The 24,106-nt window shown below is 39.3% G+C and overlaps 1 protein-coding gene across 3 annotated transcripts in view; it reads left to right on the top strand.

Annotated features, from left to right (window-relative positions):
* Nucleotides 1-22,834, top strand: part of LOC122863639 (MAM domain-containing glycosylphosphatidylinositol anchor protein 2-like) — a 178,410-nt gene extending 155,576 nt beyond the window's left edge. For all 3 annotated transcript variants that reach the window (XM_044170307.1, XM_044170309.1, XM_044170308.1), the window contains exons 15-18: nt 3,228-3,389; nt 10,784-10,914; nt 11,476-11,572; nt 15,052-22,834. In XM_044170307.1, coding sequence (XP_044026242.1) covers nt 3,228-3,389; nt 10,784-10,914; nt 11,476-11,572; nt 15,052-15,140 — 479 coding nt within the window. In that variant the 3' untranslated portion in view covers nt 15,141-22,834. The remainder of the gene's footprint in view (nt 1-3,227; nt 3,390-10,783; nt 10,915-11,475; nt 11,573-15,051) is intronic.
* The last annotated feature ends 1,272 nt before the right edge of the window (nt 22,835-24,106 follow it).

Raw genomic sequence — 24,106 nt, 5'->3', positions numbered from 1 at the left:
ATATCGGCCGTAAAGATGTGTGCCTTCTCTCGAATATAATGGAACTATATGACACTCAGCTTATGGTGCTCTAAGCACCAAAAAATTTATTTGAAAACCACAACAGCAATATCTCTTTCCAGAAATCAGTGGTTTCAGTGTCATGTAGGAACTATTTTCTTTCTACCAATAGTTCCTACATGAAACTGCTCACAACAAGGTCTGTGGATTATCTTGAGTAACCGGGTTATGATTTCTGGTCATGACGTGGTCATTGAGAGTCACTGCTCTACAAGGATCATCAACTGGTGATGATACCGAATGTTTGCCTGGGACATGTAGCTTTAGCCTCAATCTTTCAGCTCGAAATCATATATGTAGCCATCAAGTGCGTATTTAAGACACTTTTACAGGGTTCTTGTTTAAAACCAGTCATCTGGAGACAGCATTGGTTCAACCAGACTGACAAGTGAAAGGGCAGAAAGAGACAAAGATACCTCTGAGCAACAGTTAGTGCACAATAATGCCTCTAACAAGCTGGAATTAACAGGTGTGTTGCTTTAGCAAAGCTTTTCTTAAAACTTCAAAATAGAAATAGTAGGTTTGTCTCGGGTTAGAACTACTGGAATTGGATCACGGAATAGCAGCTGAGCATACTATGGACTGACAAATCACAGTTTAAACCTATTCAATCGAACCACTGAGTAGACTGCAGAGGGCCCGAAGAAAAATGGGTTCCCAAAATATTTTGAGCCCAAGGGTCACTTAGGTTTTTCTGGACTAGAAAACAAATTAAAAATTGTACTTTGGGGAAAAAATGGTTACAACAATATTCTCCCCTGTCATGCAACATTTTGGGGACACTGACTAAATGAAAGTTTTACTCACTTAATTATTCTAAAACTCTTTCAAATGTAAATAATACATTTGGTGTATAATTATAATGTTTTTATCTATGTTAAAATAGCCATTATTGAAGGAAAGAAGAAAAACATCAATATAACAAGTCACTTCAAACTTTTGAGCGGTAGTGTATGTATCACTAGATAAAATACCAAATTAGGTACAAATCATCAACAACCTTAACATTCACTAACCAGTGAGCAAGTTACTCAATTACATTACTCAGCTGGGGATTTGTCTATATAGCTGAACAATCGTATTGCAAAATGACACACCAACAGGAAAACAAAAACACAGTTAGTATAAGTGTAAGTAATTCTTTTTGCCAGCTGTTAGTGAGGCTCTGAAAACACTGCACCTGCTCATTGGATTGGAAAAAAGTTGGTTGAATGCACACATTTAAATGGACACCACTCTAGCATTTCTTATGTAATCCATGCATGAACACATGAATTCCCACACTGCACAATCACAACAGTGTGATTATCATGTTATTGCTAAATTACATGGGAAGATATAAAATTAGCAGCATTGCAACACGAATGTGTTGTACCTTTATACAATATATGCACACTAAAAGTTCCACTTCTTTGAAATATTGAAATAAGTTGGAAAGACTCCAGTGTTCCCAACTGCATAATAAATTATTTCAGCTGTACTCATTGTGTCACCATTTGCTTGATACAGCACAATCTAACAATGAGCAGCCTTGATAATTTATTTTCAAGATATACTTGTAGCTGACTCTCTGTTGCTGTTTCCATGGGTACCTAAACCAGAGAACTCTGCATAGTATTTAGTATTCAATATGTTAGTTACACATGCAGGTATTCCATATTCGAGAACTTAATAAATAAAGAATGACCAAAATTGGATTTGTAGGAATCCATCAGAGGATTTTATATGAAGCCTCTGATGGAAGGTATCTGTGGTGGAATATGAGTGCCTATTATGGTGTGGCACCAGCAGCAGCTGAAGCGGTAAATAATGCATTGGCTTTAATCACCTAATGGTTTCAAAATGTCCAGCATTTCATTACCAGCCCCATTCCTCTTTGCGTATAATTATCTGATATGAGATTCAACTGAGGGAGATATTCCATTTGATTTTGGCTGGAGGGGCGTGGAGCCGCTCACTAGCTACCTTCTCTGTGCCTGTGGCAGGGCAGAGATTGGCTTCAGATTATGTAGCTCAGCCACAATCAGAGGGCTGTTTGACTCACTGCCGTCACTGCTGCTGTCCACGACTGAGGGAGCATAAATGTAACCCCACTGTTATTGGGGTTACTCAATTTGCCCCTGGTTATTGCTATTAATAAAGAGAGAACTGTCCTTCGTAGAAAGCCCTGCTCCTTATCTCTGATATGGAAGGTTTCATTTCCATCATGCTATCACAGACTTGCTGAAAAAGAAACTGAGCATGACCAAGGACACCTCGCGTTTTCTCAGTGTTTACAGTGACAAATAATTAGTTGGTGTAACAGTAGGCAAGCAGAAAGTAGTTTTGGGATTCTGAACACTGCCTGACAAAAGCGCTCATATTTTTCAAAGGGTACATCCACTGTTTGTGCAGTTTCCCAATGAGGCACAATAACTTTGTCTTGTGTCCTGAGGATATCCACAAGGCATATTCAGATATTATACTTTCTATACTGTACTACATACATAAGTATTTACAGTAGATATATTTGTTGGGTAATCAGCTTAAAAGTGAATTCTTGTTTATTGCAACTTGGGTCTTATTTGTAGTTTTAACCATTTGTCCTATAGGTAATAATAACATTGTACTCACCAGGTTAATTGCGGAGATCTGGGAATGTGGTAATGGGGAAAGAAACATGAGTCAGACAATGGGGGCTTTTAAACAAACCCCTATGTTAGCCAGACTTATTTAGAAGTGAGAGTAAAGGCAAATGGAAAAACTATTACCCAAACTGTCAGTTTAACCTATCTTTAAACTGTGTACACACAGTTTTGATGTGCAATGATGGATTATTACCAATTCAGTCAACTTCAGGTTTTACCTCCAAATAAAGTGGTTTAGATAATCTGGCTAAAGTCGCGGCTTGTTTACAACCTGTATAGTCATCTGAACACTCGTTTTTCTTGTACAATGTTAACAAAACTGATATAAATGATGACCAAAATAAGACAAAAGTTGTTATAAATCAGAATTATGTTTTAAATGTTGCTCTTCCTGAAAAAGTACAGAAGCTGCAACTTCCAGAATCGTTTTTTTTGTATTATTTTAGGCTTTGTATATTAAGTAAATCTATCTGTAAATATTACTTGCTACCTTCCTGTACATATACATATGTATATTTTTATGTGTCTCTGTGTTTAAAGGTTTCTACATGTACATTGAGACATCAAGACCACGGAAGGAAGGGGACCAAGCACGGCTTGTGAGTCCGTTTTTCAACGTAGCACCTAAAAACCCTTACGGTATCACCAACCCACCTGCGTACTGCTTCGGCTTCTTCTACCACATGTATGGAAAACACATAGGTAAGATACAGACCTCATATGCCTCATTGTTCCCAGTCTGTATAACAAATGTCTGTGTTGCTCTTGGATTTAATCTGCCATATATCCACTGCTGAAAAGATCATTTTGATTTATATTGATTGTTCATGGAAATAGATGAAGAATAGAATAATTATACTCATTCTTTAAGACATCTGTCACTGTTCTGTGCTTTTAGTTGCAGCAAATGCAACTTCAAGTGAAACTACAATTGCTTTGGCAATTCACTGCTAAAGGAAGGGGAGGCATTGTTATTAGTGAGGAACTAAATAATAGTCAGTGAGGAAACACCACAACAAATTTTATTTACCACAAAGAGTCCATCATCAAGCATCTGTGGGACATCACACTAGCTTTGAAACATAAATTGAGAGATGAGATTCTTGGAATTGCTGTCCCCCGCCTACGTGTGAGACAGGAAACACAGTAGTCACGCTGAGAAAAAAAGGGAGAACGGCGACACTTTTTCCTATAAGCAACATTTGTAACAAACTCCTTCAAAGGTGTGTACACAAATCCTGGGCATTAGCTCTTACATTCCTCTCTGAATGTAGTTAACAACCTTGTATGGCCCATTTGAAGATGGCAGAGCGACTGAAGGAGCACTCTGTGACTCTTAGGCTTCCTTCACCGGGGACCCAATCAGCCAACCACAAGCACTCCTGCTCTGAGTGCATGTTGTTTGTGTTTTTGTGATTTCTCAGCTTCACCCCATATCATTAGCTACTGCACAGGTTCATAAGGCAGGTGAGTGGCACCGCTGGGTGGGGTTGCAGGGCCATCTTGGTATCATGGGGGCTGGATGCTGTTAAGGCCTGAGAGCAGTTTGTTAGATGGCAAGCTGATGTTGTACCCTCAAAGCACTGTAGAAAACATTTACAATAATAGCAAGGGATTTAGAGAGCTACTAATGGATCATGTAGGATGGTAATGAGGCTTCGATATCCAGATATTGATGCATCCAATTTGAGCCACTTGAATGCCTCCCAAATCAATGCAGCTCCCACACTGGCCTTTACAGTTGTAATCATGCATGATGGTTCCTGTGTTGGTGCATTTGGAACCATACAACCTCTTCCAGTCATCAGCTGTCCAGCACCAATGTGTGTGTCGTTGAATCATATTTTGGACTGGTTATTACTTGTTAAGGCCCAAGACACCAGATGTCTCCCATTTTTATCTACCATGGGCACCTCTCTTAGCAGACATAGGCGTCTTGTGTTATGGACCATCACCTTTGACATTTGCACCTTAAAAAAACCCAGTGACTCTACAGTTTTGGCAGTGGTAATGTGGCGTCGATGATCATGGCTTTTCACTGCCTGTTTGGTCACATTTGAAGCCCATTCTCAGTGATCGGTTCACATGCAAACCAAGTGTGGACATACATTATAAGCACAGCAGCCTCGAAGCACATTTTGTGTGGCATTTGAGGCTGACGCGCGCAGTGGCGGGCATACATTTTGTACATTTGTATCTTATCATTAGGACTTGCCAAAGTCCGATATTTTCAAATCCTACACATAGGGGTTTTAAAGCCCTTGAAAACTTGGATTCAAAGTTTCTCTCAATAACATTAAATATTCATGACTAAGTGAGCAGCAATCAAAGTTAAAGTTTTCTAGTTAAAGTATTATTAATTACGAGTATCATTAATAAGCTAATCTGCTTCATCAGGACTGTGTTGGTGTGGTTTGATCAGATTTGATTGACAGTGACCAAACAACCCACCAACTGTCATCAGATTCTGATTCAAATATTGCTTAATCCTGTTTGTTGCATGGAAGTACATGACATCACCTTCTCCCAACTGTGGCCCACCCCCTGGGCGCAGATCCCGGGAGGGGGGGTCGGTCGGAGGGGACAAGTCCCCTCCAACTTCTGAAAAACAAAACAAGTTGTCCCCCACAATAAATTATTTCTAAATAAGTTATGTAAAATCTATATTTAATAGAAGCCGACTCCACTATAATAATTCACACATAAACACAACTCTTTTTGGGACTAACTAGCCAACTAAGTGGAAATTTGGGAAATTAAGTTAACAGTTTACTTCATCCTGATACTTTTGCGTGCTATTGGACTACGTTTCCCAGATTCCATCTCTGTAGCATTTCTGTAGCACGTGAGTTACGTCTTCAGTAAATGAGTCTAGTGGCTGGTGACTGCTAAGACCATTGGCTAGTCCTGTGACAGATGCTTTGTAAGTAACTTTGTTCAAACAAAGATAAAGTCTATCCATCAACAGAAGAAAAGGTTTAAAAACGTAACCAGACTGTGAATTAACGTATCCCCAGCCAGATCCATATTTAGAGGTTGCTAGCTATCTTGCTAGTTAATGTTACATTGCCCCCCCACAGTTGTAATGAGATCTGCGCTCTTGTCCCACCCACTTCAAACCAGTGACAAAAGCATGGACAAAACAAAAAATACAGAAATCTCTCATGTGAAAAAAACAAAACTGTTCAAACTTTGGCAGATTATGTGTGTTCATGTGGGACCTCATCGCTCTTAGTAAGAAGCTGATTGAGAAAATATTTTTCAAGGCCTTTTAAAAAGAAACTCACAGTGGCACCTGACAAAAAGAGCGCACCACAGAAATATCCAGTTAGGTAAAAATACCACTTTACTAAAAATATATTTTAGTCAACAACAAAAAAAATAAAAGCATAAAAAAATAGCTAACAAACAACATGAAGATAAAAAAAAGAGAGCAGTGGTAGTGAATAAAGTCAAAGAGGGGACAGGGAGTTGCAATTTTGTGCTCATTAAACTTGAATTGACGTTCAATAAAGTGTGAAATCCCTACAGGCTGGCAACTGCAATCTTCTCTCTTTTGATAAGATGTTTACAGTGAGCATTTGGCTGCATTTACCTCAGTATTCTAGTGAGACATCGGTGGTATCAGCGCCATCTCCACAATCCACCTACTCCGCTCTGAGCTTCTGCTGGACCTGCTATTCCGACTCCAACCTACTCAACTTCTCTCTTCTTCTTTCTCTCTTTTGGAGTGCACTGGCTTATATATTTTTATAAGCTATATTTTCTTTTGTGAATCTTAAGTCATTCCAACTTTTTTTATTATCTGGAGGGGATCATGCGTTTGGTCGTGTGTATGTGTGTGCGTGTGTCTGTCCACAGCTAATTCAATTCAATTCAATTCAATTTTATTTAAATAGCGGCAATTCATAACAGATGTTTTCTCATTGCACTTTTCCTATAGCGCAGGTCTAGACTGTACTCTTTATAATATTATTTGCTAATGTCACATACTACTGGACCCATGAGCCTAATATATTTTGTGCACATTTATGACTGTAAGCTCAAGGACCTCTCATGGTTGCGGTGATTCACAATTTTTGAAAAACCTATTTTATTGATTGCTCCGTTTCATACCGCCATTGACTGCTGAATCCTCACTCCTCTTAACCGGCCATTAGGTAAGTACGTTCGTTACGTAAGTTAAGTTACGTTACGTATGTGACGCAAGTTAAATACGTCACGTAAGTTAAAATAAGTAAACGTTGACTTTTGGTTTCACATGGGACACGAACAGTGGTCTCCTGGGTAAAAGTCCAGCGCAGACTAAATGGCGTGAAATAATGCAAAAAGCAAAAAAGGCGTTGTGATAACACACAAAAGTTAAAATAATTCATAAGATCTGAATCTGAACTGCACTGAATGCACTCTTCTAGTTTCCCTTTGAAGTTTATTAAATTGCTTATTTGCATTAATAAATCTAAATAGGCTTACATATTGAGTTGTAGGTAAACTGCTCCCTAAATAAGTGTTTCGGAATTTTGTTACTTTATTAGTGAGCATTTTTATGCAGCATCACATTTATTTTTCAATAAATTCGACCACTGACCTCCACCTAGTGAGCTCTCCTGGTTATTCAGTGTAATCCATAAATGTCACTGTGAATACTGTAAATGGATTACTATGAGTAACCAGAACATTGTTTCTGGAAAATGTGAATTGTAAAATGTACATTTTCACTGCTTTGAGCACTATAAACTAAATTCCATGTATCTCCATTGTGTTTCGGTAGTGGCAGACAATTTAAAAGCAAATATCTCAAAAACTCTGCAAATAAAACTAAAACTACGTGCACAGCTAGATACCACTAGGAGCAAGTGGTAAAAAAAATAGCTTTTATATTTTAGGTGCCCTTTAAGCTTAACACTAAGTTGACAACAGGACTCCATAAGGTCTGAAATTTGGCCAGGCTGCTTTTCAGCTGTCCTCAGTGGAAAGGCCGAGTGGAAGTGTCCATGTGGGGGGGCCGGACCAAACATCTGGAGAGGTGGAGGCGAGGGAGGTTGAGAGAATATAAGGATAGAGGTGTCGGAGGGCGACTCAGCGGGGAGATGAGAGCTCCTCCGGCTCCCTGCCGAGGTTGAGTAGGCCGTGACATTTCCAATTTGCTCAAATTGATCACCAGCCAGACCCTCTCTTCCCTGCCCTCCCCGTCTGTGGTGAAGCCCATGCCCAGACTGTGGCGTGTTATGATGAATGGGCTAAATGTCAAGGACTTGAAACCCAGCTCAGATCCTCCATAGCTACGCTCCATTTGGTATTCTGCCTCTCCGGACGTGAGAGAAAAATCACCCCTGAGCACACAAATTTTGGTTTGTGATATTTTCTACCAAGAGAAGTGTATGCTTATAACAAATGGTCCAAATAATGTATGTTCACGTATACTGTATATTTCCTCTTATCGCAGAGAACTTTGTCATTTTAAATAGTATTTAAATCATATTTAGAGCTGTGACTCACAAAGCCATGAGACGTGTTACAGCTCTGTCTTGAAATACTGGGAGTTTGATGCTCTTCGGGACTGTGCTGTTGAGGTGAGTCACAGTTAAGTTGTGGCATGGCAGCGCTGAAGGCCAGAATCAGTCGATAAGGAGTTTAGCCCACACACTGATGAGAACAGTGGCACGGGCTCAAAGAAACTCCTCCGTAGTTAGCTAGCGGGGAGATACCTGAGACAAGGTCACACTTAATTACTGAAGCGAACATCAAAGTTTGCCTTTGGAGCCCGTGTCGCATTTGTTTATAGGATTAAGTCTCCAGCAAAGCACACCAAGCAAGTCTGTTTTAAGCCTGACCTTCTGAGAAGCAATGGAGTCATCCTTTCATTAGCAAGGAGGGTGGTACTGCACCTCAAACCCCCTCTCTCTTGTCCTCACTACATAATTTAAATTTCCGGGAGCAATTTCTCACTTTTCACTAGGCTAACATCTTTCTCTTCTCAGATCTTTTTAAATTTCACAAGTGTCTGCCACAGGTATTCCTTTAAAGAAAAAAAAAGGTACTCCAAAGAATATACAGCATATGCCTTTGCTCAGGATGTGATGACATTGACATAACCACCTACATCGCGATGAGTTCAAAGAAAATGTAAGCCAGCCAGCTCAGCAAGAATCCTCCTACATCCCAAACACTTCAACGAGAGATGAAACTGCAGGTCATGTTCTGTACGAGAGCTCATCTCTCACTGGAGATTGTGCTGTCGTTGTGGAAAGTGTATACTGTGCTGATGAGAGAATATGAACAGGGACATACAGTATAGCTTTCCCTCGTTTGCTCACAGAAACGTTTTTTTGAAGGGGATTGTACAGTAATGAGGCACCTCGCTGAGTCAAAGATGCATCAAAAGCAAGATTGCAGCCGTAGTCGCTGCTGTTTTTGTTCACCAGTTGTGTCAACACAAAGGTGCACTTGACTTCAGAGCAGTGATCCAGCTGGGCTTCGTCATGGTGTCAATGCTAACCTGATTTGGGTCTTTGGATGCTGCTCCTGCTGGCCTGTCTTCCTGCATTGCAAATAAAAAAAACTAACACAATCGGTGTGTTTGGAGAGGGGGGTAAAGTGGTTGCACTCTGTGTCATCATCTGACAGTTTTATATCAAAGCCCAGGGCCAGGCAAGAGGTCTCACTGAGGGTAGTCTTCAATTCAGGCCTGGTATGTAGTCTATTCTGTCTCAATAAGTGCCAGTATGTCTGTGTGACTGTAAGGGTTATACATTAATTCAGTTTAAATGGATCTGTCATATTGCATTTTCAAATGTAGAGTTGGTTTTAACAGTGACATCCAGTAGTTTCTCCTGTGCAGCTTTAGTCGAAATCCATGAGATGAAAAAGGAAGCTGAGCAGAAATAGTTTGAAACTAATGATAAATTAGGAAGAACTGTTCTCCACAGGGAAAGTATTTACACTCACCAGAAATTCTCATCACACATTGCCCATTAGTGATAATTAATTTGGATTAATATGAGCGAGAGAATAATTTATCATTGCATGCGGAACCCCAACTTAATAAATGTATCAATTCGTATGACCTGAGTTTAACCTTTGCTACTGCTTGGCTCTGCTGCTGATGCAGAGGACTACATCAATTTCAAATGCAGGAGACGGAGATGAATATTAAGCTTAACAGTCTAGATCCAATTTCACTTGCCATTTCAAACTGGAATTCACAATGGAGTCCCATTGTGTGTGGTTGTGTAGTATCTCAAATATAGGAGTAAAATTACTGCAAAAAAAAGGACAGATGCATTGTTGCAGTTTCAAGCTTTTGGTTTTACAGTACTTTTAAATACTTAAGATGTAGGATCTTTAATACATAGGAAATATGAAGTATTCATGAAGTCCCATATTGTTATGAACTTCTGAAAAATGAATTCTTCCTAATTTTCTTTTTTGGATTTAATTTTTTCCAGTAAATGGTATGCATCCATATTTTAGCACAACAGTCTATCTTGATGTCGCTGCAAGGTTTTTCTGAACACAGTTTTGTCACAATCTTTTCTATAATCTATTTCATGCCATAAAGTTCTTAATAAGGCAAAGTTCTTGATTTAAATGATTAGGGCTACAGTTTTTTGGTTCGACATACAAGACCTCAGAAGAAAGAGATTTTGTATTTCCAAGGTATGAAGCTGGTGAAATTAATATTTTGTTCTTATGTGGGTCTTCTTTTTGGAATATGGAAATGTCATAAGTCATTCTGTACTCAGTCATGATAGATAATAGATGGATTGGTGAGATCATGGGTTCTCAACCTTTTTCGCACCGCAGTCTGTTTTTATAATTTATATATTTTTTATACTGATAATGTGTATTAATTCTCTCAAAACATAATAAACCCTGATATAAGTTAAATAATGACAGAGAGAGAGAGAGGGAGAGACATAATGAAAAGAGAGCACACAAGAGAGGGTGTGGGCGAGCATAAACGCAAAAGTAAACAGAAACCCACTTTATTCGATCTGTATTTCTGTGTGTGTGTGTGTGTGTGTGTGTGTGTGTGTGTGTGTGTGTGTGTGTGCACTGACCTGCTTGTGTAACTGTCTCTCTCCCTCATGCAGGAACACTAAACGCCTTCCTAAAGCAAAAGGGCCAAACGACCTCCGAGGGTCCTGCGTGGTCGCTAAGTGGTAACCAAGGTGACCGCTGGAAGCAGGCCAAAGTAAGCATCCATCCAACATCATCCTTCCAGGTGAGACCAAAAAACGTAATCAATCCAATACGCCGCAGCACCCCCCTTGTTGCCCTCTATTTTCTTCTCTGAATGTGTTTGTATGGCGGAGTATTAGTTTCCTTGGGGGCTGCATATTGATGTAGCACTTCACAAGCCTTGATATTAAGCAGAGAAGTGGACGGGATCCATAGACATTGTTTGCTATTGAGAAAGCAATATCACTCACGCTTTGCCATCAAGGAAGCCTAATCTTTGTGAGTAGTGAATATAGAACTGCAATATTCTCCATCATTTTTATGGCTGCAGTTGTGGAAAGTAATTATAGTTTGCACCTCTGTGTCTTTTTTTGTTCCCACTCTCACATCTAACTGTTCTAACACCACAAGCATTCTTAGTTTAAAATTTTGTGACATTAAAAACTGAAACAAACACTTGCCACCTGCTGTTATTTTTTGGGGCAATTTAGCTAAATTACACTGTGTACTTTAAGATTTTATCTTATAGCAGTTCTAATTTTCTTGTTTTTGTGGTCTATCGAGACTGAACATATAATCAGAGACACTTGTTTTCTCTCTGTAGGTGGTACTCGAAGGTATCCGGGGACCAGGCATCGAGGGAGACATCGCCATCGATGATGTCACGCTGGAGGAAGGGGAGTGTCGAGACCCACCGCCCAGTGAGTAGCACCACGTTTCCGCCTCCTCCATCCCCTCTTGTGTCCCTCTTATCTGAGCTCCAGGTTCTCCCTCGACCTCCCTGGACAAGAGGGGATCTTCTAATCTTAGACAGTTGCCAGCATTGAACTACCATCTCATGGGGAAAACATGGTTTCCATAGCAACACTGTTGTAATCACATGAATGATAGCCACGCTGGCTGAGTGGAGCACTGTAATTGCGCTGCAGGAACAAACAGAAGGTAAAAACAGAAATCAGGACACAGAAAATGGCTTGCTATTGACAAGGTGACATTGGTAGGCAGACAAACGCTGTTCCTTTGATATAATTCCTGCTATTTGTGGTTGGAGGGACATTATTTCCAGAAACTTCTCAAACTTAGGCATTCCTTTAACATACCATAGTTGAATCAGGGTAATCTATTTTCATTTTTCATGTCATTGGGGAAAAATAACCAGGCATCTAAAAAGAGAATCAGTCAGTGAGCCTGGTCTGCAAGATGTATTCTTTTTATTACTGCAAGATTATTATTCATTTGGATCCATTATGATTCAAAGCGACAACATTAATTCAGTTGGACATATAGGAGTGGTCGCCCAGTATGAGGACACAATAATGTTAAGAATTATGGAATTCAATCTCACATTATTAATCTTACATGACTTCATGTGATGCAAGAGGGAAGAATTTAGAAATATCTCATGAGGGCTGATTGAAGGTGACTTCCGATGATGTAACTTAAAAAGAATTGTTCAGAGTAGCTGTTTTAGGATCTGGCCATACAGTACAGGTTAGTTGTGCCGTAAAGGAATAGTTCGATATTTCTTGGAATACATTTATTGGCTTACTTGCCGAGAATTAGGTGAGAAGATTGATGCCACTTCCACGTTTATCTGTAAAATATGAAACTGGAGCCAGGAGATGGTTAGCTTAGCTTAGCTTAGCTTGTAGACTGAAAGCAGGTGTAAACAGCTAGCCAGGCTCTGTCCGAATTTAACAAAATCTGCCTACCAGTACCTCAAAAGCTCACTAATTAACACTTTATATCTTGTTTGTTTAATTTGTACATGAATCAAAGTGTAAAAACAAGGTTGTGATTATAACGGGGTTATGTTATGTTATGTCCATTTCTTGGCTGGGAGCAGTAGCTTTCTGGAGTCTTGACATCACCATAAGGTTGTAAGGCAACCAACTGATTCTCCAGGAAATCACTGTGCCCAGTAAAGAAATAGTCCAGCACATAACCTTCTGTAAAATTAAAATTTAGTTTCTTTGGACAGAGTCAGACTAGCTATTTCCGTCCGTTTTTCAGTCTTTATGCTAAGTTAAGCTGACCGGCTGCTGGCTGTAGCTTTGTATTTATCGTACAGACATGAGAGTGCTATCAATTCTCTGGAAGAAAGTGAATAGGGTCATTCCTTGTCAAATCAGATACAGGGTTTTGTTTACATTTTAGATTTCGGATAAACCTTATGTATATGCTATTTGAGACCAAAAAATAAGTTCTGTAAAAGATTTTGGCTGAATTTTGAGAATTGCATAGGTTTTTGCCACTGGGAATGTTGTCATTTTCGCCTTGGGCGGGAAGCCATTTTTAAGGTTCAATATGTTCAGACATATATCTCCGAGAGCCAGGGGTGGCATGCAAGCCAAGATTCTGGGAGGGCACAATTAGAGCGGGGGCATGGGTCTTTCCCCAGAAAAAAAAAAAAATAACTATGCAATTTTCTGCAATTTGACATATATATTCAAAGAATTTGGGGGGATTATTTTAAAACTTCACTAAAACTGTTTTTGTAACTCACTAATCTCCCACCTTATATTAGGGTAAATACTGTATATTTATTTAGAGATTTTCATGTCAATTATTTGGGTTGTTATGGTGATTGAAAATGATAGTCAAGTGTAGGATTTTCAGGCATTGCAATGCATTTCTTGCATTTCATTTTCACACATTTGAATAAGGGATTTATGCTCTACTAACCACTTCAGCAACACACTGTTAAGCTGTAGCCTACGTCTCCTCCAGCACTGATGCACAACAGAGTGCTGTGTGCGTGCCTACCTGCTGCTGCGAACCGATTTCATCCTGCAACTTTTGGAAGAAACCAATATCATAGGGAAAGGGGGTGTGTGACTTTTTGAGGTATGATCTATGGCATAATTAGAAGAACACATTTGACTCATAATATAAAATGATCATTATCATAAAAAATAATAGTAATAGAATATAATATAAAATAAAATACAAATATCTAAAATCCTGATATCACCCCCCAGCTTGAATGGGCATGACGTGTCTGCCTAGAGCCATGAAATTCGGTAGGGGCACAGACAAAAACGGTGTACAACAGATCCAAATAATTGAAAGGCACAAGCAGATGTCATATGTTTCATTACTGGCCCTTCCAAAAAAAGTTCCAAATGGGTGGTTTTGGGCCCCAGGCAGTCCCCCAAAGTATATACATATGGACGTTTCCATACTTCTGGCTAAAAATGCAGTATTTGATTGATGTTATACCAAATTTCAGGGGCTCTTACATAAACAGAATCCAATATATGGCAAGTATGACAAGCCAAGGATGCAATTTGTTGCCTTTTTGAGATGCCAAAATGGCGATGTGGACCTACTCCTAGGACCATGAAAATTTCTATGAAAAGGAGTCTATATATGTGTCTATATGTGGGAATTTTGTGTTTAAAGTCACAAGTTCCTTCCATGTTGTCTTCTTGTTTAAATTGAACAAGATATGAGGGTTATTATGCCCAATCGACTACCCATGCTTATATTGAGCACTGAAAATCAATTGTACATGTTCTGTCCACCATCCCAGCTCCAGCTACCACTGGAAGGAGAAGACTATACAACCTGGATAGGAAGACCAGAGACATTAAAGCGGCTTTTGAGCGCTTCCTTTCTACAAATATGTGAATGTACAATTAATTGAGGGAAAATCACCTTTTGCATCATTGTTTTCCTTTGTTACTTATAGTATTAATCTCCACCTCACTTGCCATATTATCACAGCACCATGATGTGTTTAATTAGACACTAAGCTTATTGTGAGTAATCAATTTCAGTTTCTGTCTTCGTTGCTCAATACAGGTCTATGCATAGGTAGTCGATTGGTCATAATAACCCTCATATCTTGTTCAATTTAAACATGAACTGTTTGGATTTGATTATTGTGTCTTGTGTTTGGGGGGCTGTGTTTATGTGTTTGTATATTTGTTGTATTTCCATTGTGGGATATCTCCTGGAGCGTTATTAGTGTTTATGTCTATGTTTGGATGATGTTTATGTATTGTGCTGTTAGATGGTGGTGGGTTAACATGCCGGAATGTTTGGCTCACTTGGCTCATTACATGTCCATGTGTTCTTTTTTTGTGACTGTAGGGATGTTTGTGTTTCGTTCTTTGCAGTATATAAAATCAATAGCAACCATTATTTTCTATTTCTTTTACTTCTTCCTATGTAGATCTCAGCTCAAAGGCTCCGTCCACATCCTCCCATATATGGCTGCTATGTGTCACCTTGGTGATGACCCTCCTGGAAGGTCAGAGGTGACCCTTCTCTCCGTCATCTCAGAGGCGAATATTCAGACCCACCGTCTGTGAACTATACCCTCGGCATCCAATCACCAAAGATTCATGCATCTTGAAAGCAGCAGGGGACCCCTGACAGACCATGGAAGGACTGAAATTAATTAAAGAGAGAAAAAATTGTGATAAAAAAGTTACACAAAAAGTAATAAAGAAGATGCGCTAATTTTTTAAAGAGACCTCTTTTACAGAAAACACTCCTCGGTGCAGGACTCGGGACATCTTTACGAGCACAAAGACAGGTGGCCGATGAATAAGCCTGGACTTTGGCAAAAGAGTTCACAAGCGTCGAGGGAGGACAGTTTGTAAAGCACAAGAACAATTTTATGACGTTATGAAAATATCTTTGGAAGGCGGCAGAATATAGACTCTGCTGACTTTTTGAAGAGGAAATAACATTTCCCTGCTTACAAAAACATGGAATCAGACATTCTCTGTGTATCTTTATTTTCATCTTCTTGCACCAGATGCCAATCACCAACACTTGTTTTTCACTCTAGCCCAGCCTCACTTCACACCTTGGCATTTCTTTATCTGCTCGGTGCTGTACTGTAGAAAAACAAGGACTCTGGCAACATTTTGTTCCGTCTGCTTATTCCCCTGTAGCTGCCTATGTATCTTTTAACACTGTGCTCACGAGTCCAAGTGGCCAACCAACGGTATGGTGGCAGAACAATAAATGCAGAAGAATCAGCGGAGGTGTAGACAGCTGGACTGGAGGGCAGAAAGAAGTTCAAGCTTTGGAGATGAAATGAGAGGGAGCAGTGGAAAGAGAGCAAAGAGGAGGTGTGTTGAAGGGAGGAAGAGTGGAGGGAGAGGAGGAACAGGCAGAGAGTAGAGAAAGGTCCGATTAGTGAGGCCCGACTCGAATATTCAGTCAGTGGTCCACCTGTGGAACAGAAGCCACTTTACTTTCTGCCATGAAACAAAGTGCCTTCAGATTACAAACCGAATCGTGAGCCTGGGTGTTAATCAACATCGGACACATCTCTGTTCATGTTTCCTCTGATGGGCTATTTTCTACATGTTTCTTTTGCCCCACAAGTGCTGATGGGAGGGCATGCGTGTTCAGGGGGAGTATGTGGTTGTGCTACACCTGGATTTAACTCCTGATGGAACAGTTGCCTGTGTGTGTGTGTGTGTGTGTGTGTGCGCGTGTGCATGCGCCTAAGCCTAAGCCTATGCCTATGCCTATGCGTAGTTCAATGTGAGGGCGTCCGACCAGGCAGTAGTGGCAGACCAGGTTTGGAAACAATTTGGATAAAAACAGCGGCAACAAAGTGAAAGTGAGGCTCTGGATCTTTTTTCGCAGAGAGACAGTTTAAGATCATACAGGAGGATAAAGACACTTCATCGAATGAATACCCCTCTCTCTCTTCCCATAATTCTCCTTCCCTGCGGGCAAGCATTTTTTAACAAAAGAAAAGAACAACTGCTGAATAAAACATTGTGTTGTACAGGGAGGAGAGTAGGAACTTTGGGACTGCAGGCTCTTCATTAGGGTGATACGCCTCGCCCCTGTCCTCCACCATTTATATGGAACAATATGAGAATAAAAGATAATAATGACCATAATAATAGTCATGATATTTTATTACTCTAGCGAGAATGTTTCTCTGCTTTTACACAAACTGTGAAGATTGACTGTGGAAGATCTACCTGAGACCATAACCTTAACCAGCGGGGTTTTTAAAAAAATGTATTGTAAAAAAGAGAAAATGAAAAATTCCGTTCATTGTTGGTTATGACAAATGTTTTGAGGACTTGTGTCTTGTTTCTTATTTTTTCTGTTGAAGACGACTTAACTTCCTTTCTCTTCTTGTTGTCTCCCTTTGCATTGCTTAAGTATCAAAGCTGATGGAAGCATAAGAAGTAAACCAATTTGGTAAATGTATAACTTGTAAATGTTAAAGAAGCTCTATTCAAAGGTTTATGATAAATGTTTTATGTTGGAGTACAGGAAGCACAACATACAGTTTAAGGTCTCAACATATAAAATTAATTTTATATTTCTCTGCACATACATGACCTACTCCCACAGGCTTTTCAACACTCTGAAATTAGTCCACATTTAACAGCAAATTGATCATTTTTTACTCGTTACATTCATATTTATAGTGCAACCAGAACACTTAAGGACACAAGGGGAACCCAGTCATGAGTATAAATCAAATCTTCATGAATGCAGTTCTGGGTAAAGGTTCAGTTTGTTGTTGCGGTTGTTTAGCATATGTAGCCTCTTCAGTGGAAGCCTGGGTTGGTCTGAGTGGGTCATGTACATGTGTGAGCATAAAGCTGTGTACAATAGGTATGATAAGTAACTGATACATGTAAAGAAGATAAATATGATAAGCAAAACAGAGCAGAATGATGAGCATTTCAGGGCATCCTTATAATATCATTATGGTCTGTACAATGTTGTTACACAGACATGATCACAGGTATTATCTGCTATCTATTTCAGTTTTTTTTCTTTCATTTCTGTGTTTTTATTTCCATTAGGCCCAGATCACAATGAATGTAAATGGAGTTCTGGGGCAGTTCTTTTCCTACAGTCTTAATAGATGTAATGTTTTACTAAAACATATGTTTTTTGTGTGCTTTTCATGATGAGAACTTTCAGACTTTCATAGGTTGTTTTGAACACATCAAGAACATGAAGTTCATCTGACTTTGACACAGACCTTGACACAATTTCCAAAACTACAAGCTCAGATAAAATATCCATTAGCCTAGTTGCTATATCCTCCTGTGATATAGTAGGTAATGAAAGGTGCCGAAGTGCCCCGTGCAGTCGTATGGATATGAGTTCCTTAAGATACTCTGGTAACTGTTCCTTTTACAGCCACCCTGAGCACCTGGCCAAGTCACGACAAGAATACAAAATCTTTGAAGTACATGAATGATTAAAAATTACAGCTGGATTTAAATTTTAAATACAATTTTTGGTATCACTGTGGTGTTGAGGTCAAAAGTTTTAACAGTAATAGTTTGGGCAATTAGCTTATTCGCTTTCTTGCTGAAAGCTGGTTAGCTTAGCTTAGCATAAAGACTGAAAACAGAGGAAAACTGCTAACCTGGCTCTGTCTGAAGGTAACAAAATCCACCTACCAGCAGCTCTAAAGCTCACCAATTAACATCTATGTTTTGTTTGTTTAATTCGTACAAAACCTGAAGTAAAAAAACGACAAGTTGTGGTGTACGGGGGGTTGTCACCATGAGCTTGCCAGGCACCTAGCAGAGACTTCAGGTAGTCATTGCCCCCAGCCAAGAAATAGACTGGCACATAACCCGCCCATAAAATCACAATTTGTCATTTTTACTCTTTGGTGTTTGTACGGATTAAGCAAACAAGATATAACGTGTTCATTAGCGAGCTTTAGAGGTGCTGGTAGGGGGATTTTGTTAGCTTCAGACAAAGCCAGGCTAGCTGTTTTCCCCTGTTTCCTGTCTTTATGCTAAGCTAACTGGCGGCATGTTGTAGGCTTATATTTACTTTACAGATAAAAAGCAAATAAGCCCCAAATGTCAAACTATTTTATTTAAAATAACCACCTGAGTTTGAAAAACTCCTGTATATTCCCTCTTAATTGCCATACTGTGAAATTTGTTTTGTGTATGTTGGAATTATATCAGTATTAGCCTTTCAAAAACTATGGCAGACCTCATTTTTATCCTACTTTTGTGGTGTATATTATTAAATTCTGGGTACATTCATACATATCTACAAAATTTTCATCTGTGTGAAAGAAATATTGACTAATTTTCACAGAGCCGCAGCAGAAATTGGACAGCAAAAGGAATCATTGTTTTGTTTCCATGGTTTTTCAGCTCTCCCCATATCCTTTATTTCCATTTCTCTACCCGTGTCAGCCTCTCCCCTTTGTGTATACGAGGGATGTGAGCATGGTGAGTCGCTTACACACTCAGCTCTATTTATTGATAAAAGTCCTCTAAGCTACTTCAAAGTACAATTGGAGGGGATTAACAGTTTTGGAATATGTAAACAGTGTTGTGTGACAGTTTTCTTTCTTACGGTGTTTACTGACTTTATTTTGCTGATTAGAGGCTTCTGCAGTTGTGGAAGGTGTGAAGTGTTCATAAACTAACAAGGGGAAATGGGTTTGAGGTATTTGTAGCTTCTGATTAGTCTGGGTGCTGGAGCTGAATGTGTCCAAATGTGCCAAGTGGTTTGTTTTTACATCACTGTGTCTGGGCCCAAGACATTTGGTGCATGTTGTTTTTCTGACCAGCACACAGAGTATCAGATGTTTCTCACAGCAGCCACTCAAGTTAACACTCATGCAAGAGTTTACAATTAATAGTGCCGTACATTTTCATAGAAGGTTTCAAAAATAAAATGACAGCACCTTTTCTTCTCAGTAGATTCTGTTAATCAGTACTTGAAAACACTTTCACTATAACATAAAATTTAAAGGTCTCTATTTATTTTAGATTTTGTCTGCAAGAATTGGAATGTGTATACTGTAAGTACTGCAATCGGATGCAACTGTCCGGTAATGAATACTACATTCTCAAATAGAGCAAAGCATTAGTGTAGGCAGAGCACTGAAGTCACACTTTCATCAGCTGATTGGCATCAGCTGTTTCGTTCATGCTTCTCAATTTATGGCTTAATCACCAGCTGTGTGGCTGTCAGCTGACTAGTAACGTCCAATCATATTCATGCAGGTGCACAGCGTGGCCATTATAGCCTGGCACTTCTCACTAGTACTCTCTGTTGACGTTGTGTCAGAAAGGTGTTGATTTAACTCTGTAGTCATTTATGAAGCTGTAGTTTGTGATGGTGCTGTACTGGATTGTATTATGTTTTTGCCCCTCCATGCCATAAATGGGATGGACAAACTTTTAGGGCACCTTTCAATATGATGCAATCAAATAAAACCACTAGAAAGTACAGACTGAAAATACACCATAGAATTCAGTCAACACAAAAACAGCTAAAGTACTAAAGCTAGTAGTTTCGACAAATACTGAACATTATAAATAAGGTGTTTGGGTCAGTTGTATTGCAATGCATTGCATTACATCGTACTGGTGACAGTATACACTAGAAATTGCCTTTGTCCTTTATAACACTGCTGAAAACAAACATCCAAGTCGATCTTTATTGCATAGAAAAGACAATTGCCATTTGGTGGGTGGGAGGACGGAAGCAGTCTGCAGTACGGAGACAGAGATAGTGTTTTCCTTTTTAGAATACAGTTTCCCCTTCCTTCCTGATAAAGTGACACATTTGACTTGCTACCGTTTGTGTAACATAAATGGTACATGTTGGTCTTAATTGAATTGAAAAGGAAATACCTATTGTCGGATATGGTGAGGTCCTTTTGTAACCGTTGGTTTTTGATTGAAACACACTGAAACATAAAACAAAATGGAGCAAAAACCAACGACAGGCACTTATCTTCAAGACAGATGAGTTAGAGGTGTTGGTAACATCTGTAGAGAAATCGAAATATGTTATTTTTGGGAAATTTACAACAACGCTAACTCGGGACATAAAACAAGGAGAGTGGGCTACGATAGCAGACACAGTCTCTGCTGTATCTGGCACATCGTTAGGGTCTGCCATAAGCCTCTCAGTGAATAAGTTTTGCCTGTTGACATTTTGTTGGTTGTGTAAAAGCAATAAAAGAGCGTTAGCTAACACTACCTGGTGGAAAAGTGAAAGTTAGGACAGCTTAACGGTTATCCTAAAGTTAGGAAAGTTTATTTAAGATTGGAGAAGTTAGGATGCTTATGTAATACACTTTTCCTATCTAAAATTAGGATAGGAAAATTGACTTAGTAATTGTTCATCTGCAATGGATTTTTTCCTAAATTAGGTCCTAACCCTAACTGCCATGGTTACCAAACAGTTAAGCTAGGATCTACAAGTTAGGAAGTTTCTGTAATACGGCCCCAGGAATACCAAGGAAACAAACAAGGACTTGTTTTCAATGCTGTTTCATCCTAGATTATTTTTAAAAATCTGTTTTTTCTGTGTGTGTATTTATGAATACACAAATAAATTATGCAGTTGGGCATGAATGTACCCAGTGCTTACATTAATACCATTAAAATGGAGGTACTGTAGCATTAAAGGATGTGGTCTGTCAGAGTTTGTACAGGCTGCAGATTGAACATAATTGCAGCAAAATGCAAAATGCAATAGTATGTTGAAACTATTTCCCAGGTTCTTTGGTAAATTTGATTAAACCTATCCATGTGAGTAGAACCATGACCAGTTGCTCTGTGAGAAAATGTAATTTAAAAAAAAGTATTGCCTTAATTCCCAGAAAGTGCATACCTTTATAATATTATAAACTACAAGTAGAAAAGATCTTGCTTAGAAGATGAAGTCCTGCTCAGTTATGCTGCTAAACACGGGCAGTTTCCAACTGTAATGTCGTTTCTTGGCGGGTTTTTAAAGAAATTCAGCTGTAATTTTCACATTTTACCTACTTAGTTACAGCTATAATTACCAGGTAATTTATTGTTATCACCATGTATTTAAATGCGTAATACCTACTGCTTTGAGGGTCTCTCAAAGGAACAATCCCAACATTTCTTTCTGAGTGGAAATGTTCTTATTTTCTGTTCAACCTAAGAAGTGCTTTGTCACATTGTGCCATTCATTGCGCTATTTTAGCTCCCCGAATAACCATTCAGTTCCACTAGCATGATATAATTGCAGCTGGTAGCCCTAATTATCACTATAGACACCCTGCTTTCTTGATATTGATTCAGCGAAGAGAATTGGTGCCAAGAGGTGGGAAAAGCATTGTGGTTAGGCACAACCAGCACCAAAAGAATTGGCAGTCACAGTGAATTTGGCAGTCAGAAAAGTGTTCATATGAAAGACCTAAACAGGAACAAAATGCCTGTCATATTAAACCTGAAACATTACCACTGTGTTGAATGTTTTTCAAGAGTAAAATTGCCATCTTAATGTGGTGAGTTTCTTTCACTTTCACCCAGTTGCTAGGCGGTATTGAGTGACTTCTCGACAGGAGGCTGACTGCAGTCTCACTAAATAACTGGAAGAGGTAGACGCATTTCAGAGATCTCATTTTACTCTGTCAGGAAAGAAGCAGTATGTCGCTATTTGATGGCATGGCTGCTCAGTGTGACAACTTCACCAGTGGGAAAACTGCCACCTCTTGGTATCTTACTGTCTCTGGTGTTGTAATGAATCTTGTTACTCTACTTCTCGATGGCTTTCTTCTTCTCTCTGTCCTCTCCTTCTATTTCACCTGCTCTGATCAGGAATCACAGGCCAGGCAGGAGCAACATGAATGCTCACAAGGACTCCGTTTTTACTTGTCCAGTCATTTACCATCAGTGCAGCTGACTGTGTGCAGGATGACAAGATGAAGACGTTTGCCGCCACCCCAAACACTCTTGAAAAGACCCCAGGAAATAATGAGATTTGACGGTGTAATATCATGGTTGTTGAGAAAGCTGTGTTTCAGTGATGTTATTTATCTTGTTCTGTGCCGACACCCTGTAATGATGACCTGTCACTCTTCTCTGTTTTGTGCTCTATATTTATATATGATCAGGCTTCTTTTATACTGTATTTCTTTGGATTTAGCACCCATTTTTTGTGCCATACCTGCAACTAATGAAAAAATAAAGAAAAGGAATATTTTATGTGCTGTGTCAAATACATTTTCCATTGTATAGTATGAGAGAACATAATAAAGTAGAACAGAATAGGATTTAATATAATACAATGTCCCATATTATATGCTTAGTGCTTAAAGACAAATCTTCTTGTTTCTGTGGCTTGCCTGTACTTGACACCTTTGTCCCCGTAGTTTTTCAAAGGGAAAGCGAAGTCATTCCCTCAGTGACCACCTGTCTCCCACTCAAAGGGTGGGAAACAAAAGCTTTTGTGTTGTGCAAATTGTTCTTTTGACAGTACTCTCGAGTTTGTGGTTCTTCTGAGGAGCTAGCATGCTTGCTTTCCTCTCAGAGTTGAGAGCATGTGAGTGATTGTGGTGAGGAAAGGACATCTGAGGGAAAGACAGACGAATAACAATTGTGTGCGGAGGGACTTGAAAGTCATCCAAAGGTTAGCCAGCAGGGGCCTCCCGACTGAGGAAAGCTTACAGAGTGGCAACCTGAGCAGAAGCTACTGTACACAGCCTGAAATGACTTTTCTTCTTTTTTCCTGAGCAGTCCACCTCTTTGATATGCTAAACATACAAGAAAACCAACAAACTTTTTTTTCCTTTTTTTTTAATAAAGACCAGATCAGGAAAATTGTATAATACAATAACAGACAATAACGTATGAAATTTAAAGGTTCTCTGTGGAATTTTTGAGCACTATTAATGCTACGAAGAAATGGTTTTAGGTGTGGATCCTTGTTTAGTTTGTTCTCGTGCATGCCACAAGGATGCAATACACATTCCAGCTAATGGTTTCACACTATTCCACTGATCAACAGGTGGCGAGAATGTGTCAAGAAACACTAATACACCAACACAGGGAGTGAAGAAGACTGCAAGCTATTAAGCATGGGTGTAAATAATGCAGGTTTCAAACTTTAAAGAAAAATCTGCAAAATGTTTTATGAGGAAGGAAATGCATTCAACATGTTTGTTAGACCTCACAGATACACACATTTTGGGAGTAACACTGAATGTAAACAGAAACTTTGTTTGCAAGAAAACTCCACAGGGCAGCTTTTTGATAACATACTGTAGCTTCATTTAATGGAGTAGGTCAACATTTTGAGAAATACGGTTATTTGCTTTCATGGCGAGAGTGAGAACAGAACCAGGCTCCAGTCTTCATGCAAAGCTAAGCTAATCGCATTCTGTCTCTATAGCTTATAAATAAGTGTGGTATCAATCTTCTGATCTAACTCTGGACATGAAAGTAAATGAATGTATTTTTCTCAAAATGCCAAACTAT

Source organism: Siniperca chuatsi, linkage group LG16, assembly GCF_020085105.1.
Source record: "Siniperca chuatsi isolate FFG_IHB_CAS linkage group LG16, ASM2008510v1, whole genome shotgun sequence".
Taxonomy (NCBI): Eukaryota; Metazoa; Chordata; class Actinopteri; order Centrarchiformes; family Sinipercidae; genus Siniperca; species Siniperca chuatsi.
This window is presented reverse-complemented; position numbering and strand designations above follow the sequence as displayed.